The 14868-nt window shown below is 43.5% G+C and overlaps 1 protein-coding gene across 1 annotated transcript in view; it reads right to left on the reverse strand.

The window, feature by feature from the left end:
• LOC123753032 (cardioacceleratory peptide receptor) overlaps window positions 1–14868 on the reverse strand; it is a 36632-nt gene that overhangs the window by 4508 nt on the left and 17256 nt on the right. The window contains exons 3-5 of the mRNA XM_045735041.2: window positions 13130–13373; window positions 770–845; window positions 40–149 (exon numbers count right to left, since the gene is read on the reverse strand). Of these exons, the coding sequence (XP_045590997.2) occupies window positions 40–149; window positions 770–845; window positions 13130–13373 (430 nt within the window). The remainder of the gene's footprint in view (window positions 1–39; window positions 150–769; window positions 846–13129; window positions 13374–14868) is intronic.

A 14868-nucleotide genomic window follows, 5' to 3' on the forward strand; every position in this document is an offset into this window, starting at 1 on the left:
GTGCTACTGACGCCATGCTAAAGATGTCATAGTACTCACTTGAAATAAGAAGACTGTCTCCAGATGGTGAAATAGATTCTCAGGTAGAGGATCACCAGGAGGACCTGGCTGGAGATGAACACGAGCACCAGCACCACCATCAGGTACACCTGTCACGGGCACGAGAACAAGGTCAACACATCACCAGGTTACTAGGTCATCACCGGGGTAACAGGTCAACATATCACCAGGTTACTAGGTCATCACCGGGGTAACAGGTCATCACGTCACCAGGTTACTAGGTCATCACCGGGGTAACAGGTCATCACATCACCAGGTTAGTTACCAGGATATCACAGGATTTAGGCTGCAATGTTTTCAGGTCATTAGGTTAAAGTTTTTTTCACAGTATCAGATTATTAATTCTTTTATTGTCAGGTGACAAGGTAGATATTTTAATGTGATCCTGTACAAGAGGCTTCTACTCAACGTAGAGAAACTGGCTGATGTGTCGGAGTTTCTCTCCCTCACTCTTCGGTGGGTGAGGGAGAGTACCTCTCAGTGAGGAAACAAAGGGTTACGGTGAGAGCGGAGATATCTGAGTGGAAAGAGGTTACGTATGTGTGTGTACTCACCTAGTTGTGTTTGCGGGGGTTGAGCTCTGGCTCTTTGGTCCCCCGCCTCTCAGCAGTCAATCAACAGGACCACACACACACACACACACACACACACACACACACACACACACACACACACACACACACACACACACACACACACACCACCTTACCTTTCTAAAATTGTTGTCGAGCTCCTTGGTGTAGAACTTGGAGACACAGTACACTCCTCCCTCGGGCGTCACGTGTCTGTTGAGAGGTATACGAGACGTATGCACAGTGTGAGCAGTCAGAGTTCCCTGGATCAACACAGAGTGTCCTCTCAATCATTGCGCTAACGTCAAACAGAAAAGATGAATGAAGATAAGAGGTAAGAGAAAACTAGAGATAAAGAGACAGAGACAGCTCAGACTACCCCCCATGAGAGCAGGTAGCAGAAGAACTTGGCATATGTAGTGATAGTATTCAAGAGGTATTCTCTGCCTTCTCTCGTCTTAATACAATTGGTATTGCTGGCAGATAGAAGGTAGTGACATACTGCGTTTAAAATGCTATAATAGAGAGAGAGAGAGAGAGAGAGAGAGAGAGAGAGAGAGAGAGAGAGAGAGAGAGAGAGAGAGAGAGAGAGAGAGAGAGAGAGAGAGACAGGGAGAGAGACAAGTGACAGGTAGGTAAAGAGATGAGCAGACAGGTGGGAACAGAACGACAGACGTCAACTCAGGCGAGACAGTAAGAGACAGTATAATGAGCCATCCAGGTTCCTTCCATCCATCTAGGACAAAGAAAACCATTAAATTTACATACTAAACAGCTTTTCCAAAATTTACATTTAACTTTTTTGTGCATCTTAAATATTTAACAATATAATCATTTTCTGTTAATTTTTCATACTTTTTGTGAGTTTATTCATCTGAATGTGTATATACGTCATTTATGTATCTTCATAGACCAGGATGAGGATTCAACAAAGCATTTACGCAAACACCTATGAAACCTGTACATCTTTCTTGGATTATGGCCGCCTTGTTTACATTTACTAAGCAGTTTACGAGGTCTGAAACTTGACCACCTAAGGTAATTATTGTTATAAACAACCTCTTAACACTTCAGAGCTCGTAAACAGCTTAATAAATGTCAACAAACGGCTTTATATTTGCGTCACTTTCTCTGCAATAATTGCTTCACTTCTATGCATAACTCTACAATAATTGCTTCACTCCCTATGCATAACTCTGCAATAATTGCTCCAATTTCCCCATTTACCTCTACAATAAAATGCTTCACCTGCTCTACATGCAACTGTGATACTTGTATTTGATACTTGAAGGTTGATACTTCAACCTTCAAGTATCATACTCCAATTCTTTCTAGTGTATGAATTCGTAGTTATATGATTAGGATAACCTTTCAGGATGATTTTCCCTCTAGTCACATACCCACTGGTGCTGCCCCCACCAGCGGTGTTCCACACGACATCATACAGTGACTCACGCTCTCATAAACTCGCGGTATATAGGTTCCAATGGCACGAAAGAGCATTTAGCACAACCCATCCTCAGGGTATGCTTGACCTACTTGAAGGTTGATACTTCAACCTTCAATAGCATTCCACTGCCTTGTGCTGGAGACTAAAGGATGCGAGATGAGTCGGGGGGTGCTGTGTCTCCGAGTTCCATCCAATTAGCGGAACAATACCAGAGAAGTGTTGATGCCTTCCGCGCTGATCCAATTAGAGGAGCCCCATAGGAGGGAACGGGACGCCTCGGACGTTAATCCAATTTCGGGAACAGTTGAGATAGAATGAGGAAGATGAAGGACTTGAGGAGATGAGTTTTGTGCTCACCTGGTTGCACCGTCCAGCTCCAGCTCTTGGGTCTCGCCTCTTAACAACAAACTAATGGTGGATGAGATCCAGATCTCACTGAACATCACACCGGATATCGACGACGTCTCTACCGACGTCTCACCCACCCAACCGAGGGAAAAGGAACTTTCAGGAGAAAACGCCAAGTCATCACGACTATGTAGCACTGGGAAGGGGTCAGGATATGGACCTGGGATGGGACAGGGGGGAAGGAATGGTGCCCAACCACTCGTACGGTCGGGGATTGAACGCCGACCTGCAGGAAGCAAGACCGTTGCTCTACCGTCCAGCCCAATTGGTGGGGGCTCACGCCACCTAGAGCACCAGAGTCTTACTGGAGTGTGTATCAAGACATTCTTCAAGACGGAGAACACGGGAGTGAGGAAACTATAGCTTCTTGATACAGTGTGGTCAACATTACGGGTCAGTGGCGTGAGTTGGGAGGGAATATACGATCCAAAAAGTAATTAAACGCAATTAAATAATTTAATTACTTGAGCTGCTCTGACGATTTTTATCCAATGAATTTTTACGACCACTTTACAATTTACAAATCGGATATACGTTTGTTATTTTTTTTAAATATTAATGTTTGTAATTTGAAATAAACTAAAAAAAATTATTGTCCGTTTTCTTTCAACGGGACCCAGGAGGTGCGGCGGACCTTAAGCGACCACTCAATCTTTACCTGGCTGGCGCGGAAATACTCCACAGAGTCGTTCGCTAGTAATCTCGAACTACACCGGTCGAACTTGAGTAACCCCTAGCAGACATAAGTGCAAAGTGACTGTAAAGTGTTCATGCCTATTCAAAGTTAGAGACAGAGGGAATAAATCATCAGTTTAGACATCGAAATTAAACTGTTCAATTGATTTGAGGCTCCAGAATGGTCTGTACGAGTTACAGGCCCAATCGCCTCCGCTCTCTAGACCCGGTATATACACGACTGTAAGAATAAGTGCTTAGAACCCTGACAAACTGAGGGGCAAGTGCTAGGTGTGTGACCTCATTAAGTGCTGCAAAAGTTATGGAAGGAAGGCATTCGGTTTTAAACAAATTTAAAAAATTTAGTGTCTGGATTCAAGGTCATGTAGACAATCAGTATAAACATTTCTGAGTAACACTTCAAGTACCATCAACCCGCTCATTACCTCGCAACACACGCTCTCTGTTGCTGTATTTGGTAAGTACTACTGTGTTGTGCTGGTACTACTGTGTTGGGCTAGTACTACTGTGTTGTGCTAGTACTACTGTGTTGTGCTAGTACTACTGTGTTGTGCTAGTACTACTGTGTTGTGCTAGTACTACTGTGTTGTGCTAGTACTACTGTGTTGTGCTAGTACTACTGTGTTGTGCTAGTACTACTGTGTTGTGCTAGTACTACTGTGTTGTGCTAGTATTACTGTGTTGTGCTAGTATTACTGTGTTGTGCTAGTACTACTGTGTTGTGCTAGTACTACTGTGTTGTGCTAGTACTACTGTGTTGTGCTAGTACTACTGTGTTGTGCTAGTACTACTGTGTTGTGCTAGTACTACTGTGTTGTGCTAGTACTACTGTGTTGTGCTAGTATTACTGTGTTGTGCTAGTACTACTGTGTTGAGCTAGTACTACTGTGTTGTGCTAGTACTACTGTGTTGTGCTAGTACTACTGTGTTGTACTAGTACTACTGTGTTGTACTAGTACTACTGTGTTGTGCTAGTACTACTGTGTTGTACTAGTACTACTGTGTTGTGCTAGTACTACTGTGTTGTACTAGTACTACTGTGTTGTACTAGTACTACTGTGCTGTGCTAGTACTACTGTGTTGTGCTAGTACTACTGTGTTGTACTAGTACTACTGTGTTGTGCTAGTACTACTGTGTTGTGCTAGTACTACTGTGTTGTACTAGTACTACTGTGTTGTACTAGTACTACTGTGTTGTGCTAGTACTACTGTGTTGTGCTAGTACTACTGTGTTGTGCTAGTACTACTGTGTTGTGCTAGTACTACTGTGTTGTGCTAGTACTACTGTGTTGTGCTAGTACTACTGTGTTGTGCTAGTACTACTGTGTTGTGCTAGTACTACTGTGTTGTGCTAGTACTACTGTGTTGTACTAGTACTACTGTGTTGTACTAGTACTACTGTGTTAAATGCAAACCCCTATTTAGTTCATATATTTTGGGGAAAAAAATCGTTCATTGAATTTGGTGAGAAAATGGGTTTCGTTACATTATTTCAGTTGAAGTTCACGTTTCCAGGAACACATCTCGGACGTAATTGAAGACTTACAGTATATTAATAATAATAAATACGGTATATAGATACACTAAAATTTTCATTAAGAGATAGTGGCCATGTCACTGATGACGATTAATGGTGAGGAGGAGGACGTAGTAGCATACTCCTATACTTTCCAGTATATGAATTCGTAGTTATATGATTAGTATAACCTTTCAGGGTGATTTTATCCCTCTAGTCACATACCCACTGGTGCTGCCCACACCAGCGGTGTTCCACACGATAACATACAGAGACTCAAGCTCTCATAAACTCGCGGTATATAGGTTCCAATGGCACGAAAAAGCCTTAGCACAACCCATCCTGAGGGGTATGCTTGACCAATCAGCGGCTGTGTGATTCCCAAAGACGCATTCGGTCAATTTTTAACGTGTGAAGCAGCGAGTGGCCTTCAGAAACCCCCTACAGCACTACCCTGCATGACTGTTTTCCCTACGAACATTGCCGGTGTTATCTTGAGAGTGTCGTTTAGGACTCGAGGAGCAGAGTGGAGGAGGGTAGAAATTACTTAAGCTACTCTATCCCTTTGAGATGTATTTTTATGCAGGCGATGAGGCACAATAACGTGGCTAAAGTATGTTGACCAGACCACATACTAGAAGGTGAAGGGACGACGACGTTTCGTTCCGTCCTGGACCATTCTCGACTTGAGAATGGTCCAGGACGGACCGAAACGTCGTCGTCCCTTCACCTTCTAGTGTGTGGTCTGGTCAACATGTATTTTTATTGTCTCAGTAAACGTACTTGAACTCGAGAAGCAATCGGGTTGCGACACTCGGCAATTTGTTTTTTATATTGGTATTTTATGGGTAAATAGGTTGATAGGTATAGGTAAGGGTATTTTCTAAAATTACCTTTGCGCTCAAAGACGCTTTAAAACACACTAAATGAGTAACCTCAAAGCAACTTACCCTATGCCTAACATCACCTACTCTAGGTCTAACCTAACCTAACCTAACCTAACCTAACCTAACATCACCTACTCTAGGTCTAACCTAACCTAACCTAACCTAACATCACCTACTCTAGGTCTAACATAACCTAACCTAACATCACATCACCTACTCTAGGTCTAACCTAACCTAACCTAACCTAACCTAACCTAACATCACCTACTCTAGGTCTAACCTAACCTAACCTAACCTAACCTAACCTAACATCACCTACTCTAGGTCTAACATAACCTAACTCTTAGTCCTCTCTGTACCAAAGTCATAGTGTAAAATAGTTTAAATGTATAAGTATGACCATGATTTTTTTTAATTACACTGCCATGGATATGTTCATTTGTTCATTAATTTATTTATATGTGGTATCAGCAATACCAAAATACCAACTGCCAATTGGTATGAACGTTATATTGATCAGGAAAATAATACAGGTAGGTTGATCTATTAATAAAGTCATGATCTCGTAATAGATTCATAATATATTGATAGATTTGCATGTTACTGAATCTACTTTTTTATGATCCCCCTATACTGACATTCCCCATAATGCAATCCACAACAGTTCCCTAACTCCCGGGTACTTATTTTACTGCTAGGTGAACAGAGACATCAGGTGCCCAAACCCGTCTGGCTCACCCAGGGATTGAACCGGGGGGGGGGGGGGGGCTGGCCCCTCGGGTTGTGAGTCGAGGACGTAGACCACTGTGCTTTTCTCTCCAAGGATGCTGTAATCTCTTCTGAAGTTATGGGATAATGGAGGCATGTATCTCAATTTCAGGAGATGAGTCGGAGATGATGCTCTCCTGAGAGAATAGAGGAGAGATTAAGAATAGTCTTTACTCTGTTCTTTGTCAGAAACTTTATGTATTTTTTTTGTGTGATTCACATTCATCGTAATTCATGTTTTTGCGATTTACATTCATCGGTATTCATATTTTCGTGATTCACATTCATCGTGATTTTTCAGGTCACATTCGTCATGATTTGTGGTCTTTTGTGATTCAGACTCATCGTGTTTCATCAAGATTCACAGTTAATGTTATTCATTGGAATCCATTGTGATTCACATTGATCGCGAATCTTTTACTTTGCGTTGTCGAGATTCAAGTTGTTATTCATCGAAATGGGTCACGTTCATCGTGATTCATTTAAATTCACGTTCCTCGCGATTCATAATTTATTGAAAGTCACATTCACCGAAGTGGTTTCTTCTATCTAAATGGTTTCAATCTAAATGGAAATCTAAATGGTTTCAAATCGTTGTTCATCTTGGGTTTATCAAATCGTGTGGTTTACATTCATCGTCATTCATCGATATGGGTTGCATTCATCATGTTTACAGTCATTGAGATTCACGCATCCTGACCTTCGAGTCCCCGAGGAAATCTTAGAGTTCTTTGCCAAATCGTTTTCCACCTCGTGAGAGCAGTGAAGCATCACTTAACAAGGGTTCAAGTTGCAGCTTAATTGACTTTTTTTTTATTTTTTTTATATCAGTTGCTAAGATAATTAAACCCAACATCAGCGGGTTAAGGTTGGGTTTAGGTTAGGTTGGTTTAGGAACAGGGGTTGGGTTTAGGTTGAATTGAAAGCATCAATAAAATATTTGCTCATTGCAACTAATCGACTAATATTGAACAACTGATATTCCATGATTTGTGGTGAAAAATTGTATCTAGGGTCTCGTAGTACAGTTGGCTTCGTTCCTGACTCACAATCAGGGGGACCCTTGGTTTGATTCCCCGGCGGGGCAGAAATGGTTGGGTACGTCTCCTAATGCCTCTATTCACCTAGCAGTAAATAGGTTCCTGGGGGGGGGTTAGGCCACAGTTGTGCTGTGGCATCTGTGCAAAGGTCCATCTACTGGGAAGCCATTGCTATACAACCCTATATGAGGAGTCGTATGTTTATTGAGTATTCAGCGTGTAGGTTCGAATCCTCATTTGATTTCTTTGAGCAATTACAAACTAAGCCGGCATATGATTGATGAAAGATGTATAGGTTTCGTAACTTTTCAAGCTTGACGAATACCCGTCCACTGATTACGGCTGCCAAAAGGGTGAGGTAAAGAGGGGAAAAAAAGGCAAAAGGTTACATTTTGATTTAAAGTAGAATATTATCTGATAAAAACGAGAGTCTATATCCTGCACTGTTTTTAATGTGGGTCCAGATAATAGAGCCTTCGTGAAGGCACGACGATAGGGTTGCAAGATGCAGTCACTCAACCTTTTTTGCCATTGTCTTCCAAGAGGAGGAGGAGGTGAAGAGGGTTCCGGCGTATAATTCAACAGCCTGTCCTCCTAAGGTTCCCCAACGGCAACAAACTCTCGTGCTAAAGTGTCCTAACCTACCCGAGGACCGAACAGAGAAAACGGGACAGTATGTCAATTTCGCGAGCCGCTACCGCTACTAAGCGGTGGCCGGAGATTAGGCGGAGGTTAGGTGGAGGCTGAAGGCTGATAGGGGGGCAGGAGGCTAGACGGGGAGCAGGAGGCTAGGCGGGAGGGCAGGAGGCTAAGCGGAGGGGCAGGAGGCTAGGTAGAACAACACAAGACAAGAAATCATGCCCCATCAATAAGGGACATGATTTCTTTTCATCAAACAACCGCATGTCCATCTACTTCGGTCATTAGGAAAACTTCCCCAATTTCCGGTTCTAACCACACGTAGAATCTCAAGAGAAAACACATCTTCCAGCCCGTAGTTTTACAGCACAACGGAACTGAAGATCACGAAGAACAACAAAATATTGAACCCGCGTCCTTGATCCCAGGGAAGCGAGTTCGATTCCATTAAAATATTCATTATTCTCGCCTAGTTTATTACTGCATAACCCAATTATCTCTCCATCATGTAAACAGGAGTGGGTAATGCTGAACAAACTCCGAGAGCTGGCAGCATGTGAAAGAACTCTTGTTATATTCTGCTATTTCGTTTGATGTGGGACTTATACCCCTGTGAATCGACACGGTGGAAACCTTCGCTTATTTACGTTTATTAAAACTAGGATTTTGCCAAAAACAGCTCGGTGGATCCGGATTTCACGTTGTGGATTCGGGCGGGTGCCAGGTCTGATAGCTTTTTTTTAGCATGTCGGGGGCCTACGAGTATGGGGCTACGAGTATGGGGCTACGCGTATGGGGCTACGAGTATGGAGCTACGAGTATGGGGCTACGCGTATGGAGCTACGTGTATGGGGCTATGAGTATGGGGCTACGAGTATGGGGCTACGAGTATGGGGCTACGAGTTTGGGGCTATGAGTACGGGGCTACGAGTATGGGGCTACGAGAATGGGGCTACGAGCATGGGCCTACGAGTATGGGGCTACGAGAATGGGGCTACGAGTATGGGGCTACGAGAATGGGGCTACGAGTATGGGGCTACGAGTATGGGGCTATGAGTATGGGGCTACGAGCATGGGCCTACGAGTATGGGGCTACGAGTATGGGGCTACGAGTATGGGGCTACGAGCATGGGCCTACGAGTATGGGGCTACGAGTATGGGGCTATGAGTATGGGGCTACGAGAATGGGGCTACGAGTATGAGGCTACGAGTATGGGGCTACGAGTATGGGGCTACGAGTATGGGGCTACGAGTATGGGGCTACGAGTTTGGGGCTACGAGTATGGGGCTACGAGTATGGGGCTACGAGTATGGGGCTACGAGTATGGGACTACGAGCATGGGGCTACGAGTATGGGGCTACGAGTATGGGGCTACGAGTTTGATGTTAACCATGACGCTGATTCGAATCCCTGCCGAGCTCCAATCATTTTTGTTCCTCAATCTGCCTATGGCAGATTACTGTTAACAAAGTATTAAGGGGTTTAAAACGTTCGATCGCATGTGTTGAGTATTCATCAAAAAGCAAGTATAAAATGTTTGTTGAATCTTCATCAATAACTTAATATATTTGTTTTAATAATGCCTCCTGTCGAGCAAATCAAATTCCAAATCGTTCACCGTTATAAGTACTAGTAAATCAAATACACAATCGACTTGAGAATGATCCAGGACGGATCGAAACGTCGTCGTCCCTTCACCGTCTAGTGTGTGGTCTGGTCAACATACTTCAGCCACATTATTGTGACTCCTCGTCTGCGAGTAAATCATATTTAAATAACCCAATCTACACATCAGGGTAACTGACGACGTTTCGGTCCGCAATGAAGTTAAATTGACGACGTTTCGGTCCAAACTGAAGTGAAATGGATGATGTTACGGTATGAAACGAAATTGATGGACGTTCCGGTCCGTTCTGGATGCTTTATCTAATCGTTATAAGGCTCCATAACGGACCGAAACGTTGTCAGTCATCCACCTCACGTGTCGGGTCCGGCTATTGATTGACTAATAGGTTGACTACCAAATGACATACAATTTTATACGCTCGAAACCAACTTTTTTGTATTAATGAAGACTCGGTCGACTACAAGCACTTTACGGGCTATTAAAACTTTGAAACCTACTCGGGCTTCGAACTTTCAAACAAAACCTCTTTGTTTCCTCCAGGTGCTTGTGGCATAGTGTCTACCTGTTGAAGATTCCGGGGGATCAGTGGCCCCGCGGCCCGGTCTCTGACCAGGTCTCCCATTAGTGTAACACTCGTATGTAATGTACTGTAATTTGCCTGTAAAGTTTCCCAGTTACTCATGTGCCATCATTTATGATTAAATATTGTTATTTGATTTGATTGAGTTGATTTGACCGATTTGATTTGATTAGGGTCGTATTAACGAAACTCATTAAATCCAGAGACTGTTGCTTCAAAATCGTTGCAAGGGTTATAGAAAAGGGTTTGGTATTGCACTTCAAGCCGATTGATTGATTTCACGCACGATGTGGTCTGTGCAACAATACGTGGGGGGGGGGGTTGTATTGCAAATCTTGAGTGACAGGGATGCATGTAGCGGGTGTATTCTGATGTTTACAAAAATGTGTGTAACGTAGTATTTGTCTAAATGAAAAGGGTGGATATGAATGAAATGGATCGGTTGTTGTTATAGATTCAGCTACTCGGAACAGGTTCTAAGTAGTACGGGCTATGGTGAGCCCGTAACTTACCTGGCACAGGAGCGGGGCAAGTAGCACGGGCTATGGTGAACCCGTAGTGGACTTACCTGGCACGGGAGTGGTGCCGTCTCTGTGAATGGATCGGTGATGAATGCACTTCATGAAGTAGAATGCAGTGTGTGGTGAAGGGAACTATAAAGGGAAAGTGCCAAACCATTAGGACTTTACGGGCTATTCATGCCCATGCCACCTTTTGGGTGGCTTAATCTTTATCAATCAATCAATCCATTACGACTATATAGCACTGGGAAGGGGTCAGGATACGGTCTTGGGATGGGACGGGGATAAAGGAATGGGGGGCCCAACCACTTGGACGGACGGGAATTGAACTCCGACCTGCATAAAGCGAGACCGTCGCTCTACCGTCCAGCCCCGTGCTGGACGGGAGTGTTCAAAATGGCGTTGAACCGAACACATTCAGGTTGAATTATTTGTTTGGGTCGACTTAGAGCGCATCGAACACTCTAAACAAATTAAATATCAAAATCGATTCTCGATACTCAATTAAAAATACATCGCTGTATGATACACTTAAATGTCCTATAATTAATGAAATATAACAAAATGTAGGATTGTATATGATTTGTATTTAATAAATATTAGGCATAAATTTGGGTAAAATGATTGAATACAAATTATGTTCGTTGTGGATTTTTATGCCTCCATATATTACCGTAGCGCAGTGGACTACGTCCTGGTCATCACCACAATTTACACCACAAAACCGTCACCATCGCTCTCATCTACACCACTAGTTATGACATGCACCATCATCACCACTGCTGGCCCCCATCACATCGTTACCAGTGTCACCACCACCATTACAACCACCACCATCACCACCATCCACACCACCTACAACATTACCACCACCACTAACCCCACCAGCACCCCCCCCCCCACCTCCATCTGCACCACCCACCTGCACCCCCCCCCCCTACCACCACCAAGAACAGCGATGCCTCAAGCCAGACTTCCTCTTGTTCAGTATTGAATAACTAATTAATTTAATAATTAATAATGTGTGTGTGTGTGTGAGCAGTAAACACATTTCTCAGGCCTCCACCTCCCCTGCACACCGGCTAAATTTCTCATCCTGCTGGAGCTCAATATTCACTATGTGCTGGGGGAGCTATATTGTTTAAACGTAATGGGTTTTAGATTTTGTATTTACTAGGCCTATATTGCATGACCTGCAAGGCTATATTGCATGATCTGATGGTGTATTTTGTTTGGCATGTAGCCTATTTCTTTTTTAATCATTTTTCGTGCCCGTTATATTATTTAATACCGTGGTACAGCATTGTAATTGATAATTGATCATTGTATAATAATGAACACATGTGTTCTGTAGCCGAGGAGAAGCCGGCTGTATCAGGGTCGAGGGGAGGGATTATCCTGGATTATCACATTCCATAATGCTCTTGATTCATTAACTGGCTTACTCTCTCCTTATTTTAACTTTATCATACTCACATTCTTACAATATTTACCACATTTCACTCTTCATTCTCTCTGCCATTCAGCGTTGCCTCTTGCCATAACTTTCCAAACAATTGTTCACCGCTTCTTGCTTCTTAATGTCTTCTTGCTTATGTCTTCTGCATACAGACACAAGAGCCTTTCTTCGTCTCCTTGAGCCTAGGAAGCCTCGGGGTCCCCAGATCCGAGGCTGATTGTGTTCTTCGGTTGGAGGAATCAGAGAGGATCGGTTCAGTGCCCAATGTCCAAGTACTTTGCCACGGGGGAGGCGAGCCAGACTCTACCACATTCCTGCGCATGTGTGTAGTCCAGAGCAGCCTCTGTATCTATATTTACTTATATATGAGAGTGTCAAGAGATAGTTCATAGTATGAGATCTTGACGGGCACTTTTGTGTGTGAGAGAGAGAGAGAGAGAGAGAGAGCCTTCCTACCAGAAGCAAAATGAAAAAAGTACAAGTCTCTGTTGAGTTAACAGACCTTACTGTAAACAAGTGTCCCCTCACCCTAACTCCCTGTTTTCTGTTGATTGATGAAGATTAAGCCACCCAAGAGGTGGCACGGGCATGAATAGCCCGTAGTTTTAGATTCAGCTACTGGAAAAAAAAAAGAATTCCATGTAGCACGGGGGGGTATGTGGGTCCATAACGCGGCCCGTAGGTGTTTTCTGTTGCTTAGGTACTCCTTTCATCCACTGGAGCACCTTATTCCTGCCTGCCAAGACAGCCTGTTTCTCCCACATTTCCATTTTGAAGCATGCATTTCCCTGCCTCAAGGAGAAAGGCAACAGTAACACCCACCTACAACATCCACCTAAACAGAGAAACACCTACAACAACACCCATTTAGAGAGGGACACAAAAAACAGGAATTAAGGACCGACCTGAGGAAGACGAAGAGGTTGGGCAGGGAAGGCAGGAGGCTGACAGCCCACGCGGCCAACACCAGGTTCTTGGCGCTGATGAAGGGGTTGAGAGGCCTCACTACCGCCTCGTGGCGGTCGATGGCGATGGCCACGAGCATGTAGTTGCTGGAGGTGATGGCGAAGGTGGACGCCACTTTGAAGAGCTTGCAGGCGACGTTGGAGAGGTACCAGTGCATGTCCAGAACCTCCCACATCAGCTGACCTGGGAGAGAGAGAGAGAGAGAGAGAGAGAGAGAGAGAGAGAGAGAGAGAGAGAGAGAGAGAGAGAGACAGCTGAATCAATTAATTTATTCGATATTTTATCATACTCGGCAATCTTTATTAGTATACTCAGCGCTCCTCGGCATTATACTCTTCTCTCTTTATACGAGTTTCGTTAGCATACAAACGACAGACATAACGATACTGGCCAAGGAAAATGTGGAACTTGACCCCACCCCTTTCGGAAATATATAGTGTTTATATCGCAGGGGGGGGGGGATAAACATAGGATATAGGATATATTATTCCTACACCGGAGAGTGTGGAAAGATCGCACCATAGGTAAGTAGTAGACTGGTAGGTAAGTAGGCAGACTCATAGGTAAGTTGGTTGATTGTAGGTAGACTGGGAAAGTCGGCAGGTAGGTATGTAGGCAAACTTGGAGGTAGGCTGAGAGAAGTTGAGATAGGATGAAATGAGAGGATAGAGGAAGTGGAGAAAGGACAGTGATAGAAGAGAGAGAGAGAGAGAGAGGAAGAAAGATAAGTGGTATATGAGAATGTGGAGAGGTGCTGAAAATGTAAACAATAAAAGCAGCCTTTACCACCAGTGTAAACACCAGCCTCCTGGTGGATATTCACCCCTGGGCCAGTGTAATCATCCCAACTCATTAACTCATCGTTGATGATGATGATGAAGTTGAGGAGATCATTAATTAGTAAGTAGTTCCCGAACAGAGCAACAACAGCTAAGTGAAGAGTTGATGATGGCCACAGGTCAACACATATATATATATATATATATATATATATATATATATATATATATATATATATATATATATATATATATATATATATATATATATATATATATATATGCTGCGTTTACAGATATGAGTTTGCTCGCTAGAGAGCAAACTCACATCCAGTTTCATTCATTCACAGTTATTTCATTCATTTCATTCATTCAGAGTTTCATTCATCCAGAGTTAATTCATTCCTCGGGCCAGAAATGATATTCCTCATTTTCAGTAATAGGTTAAGTGAATTTTGCTCACTGGAACAACGTAGGCTTTTCCGGCGAAAGGGGAGGAGGAGAGGAAGGCGGAGAGGAAAATGGAGAAGGAGAAGGAGGAGGAAGAGGTTAAAATGACGGAAGATTTTGGAGAGTAGGAAAGTTCCAAGTGAACTTTACCATCTGGTTGAGTTTGTTACAGTGGTTGTGAGAGAGTTCAATAGAGGTGTAGCGAGAGAGAGAGAGAGAGAGAGAGAGAGAGAGAGAGAGAGAGAGAGAGAGAGAGAGAGAGAGAGAGAGAGAGAGAGGTGAGTGAGAGAGAAAAAACAGAAGCTGCAGCATCTTCCATCCTTCCTGCCCCCACATCACCTTAATATATTTCTTTCACATAAGTCGCATAAATATCACATCAACTAGCGGTAGAATCCTACTAACCACTTGGAAACCACCTCAGCAATATTAACTCGAGATAACTAACC

The sequence above is a fragment of the Procambarus clarkii genome, chromosome 6 (genome assembly GCF_040958095.1).
Source record: "Procambarus clarkii isolate CNS0578487 chromosome 6, FALCON_Pclarkii_2.0, whole genome shotgun sequence".
NCBI lineage: Eukaryota > Metazoa > Arthropoda > Malacostraca > Decapoda > Cambaridae > Procambarus > Procambarus clarkii.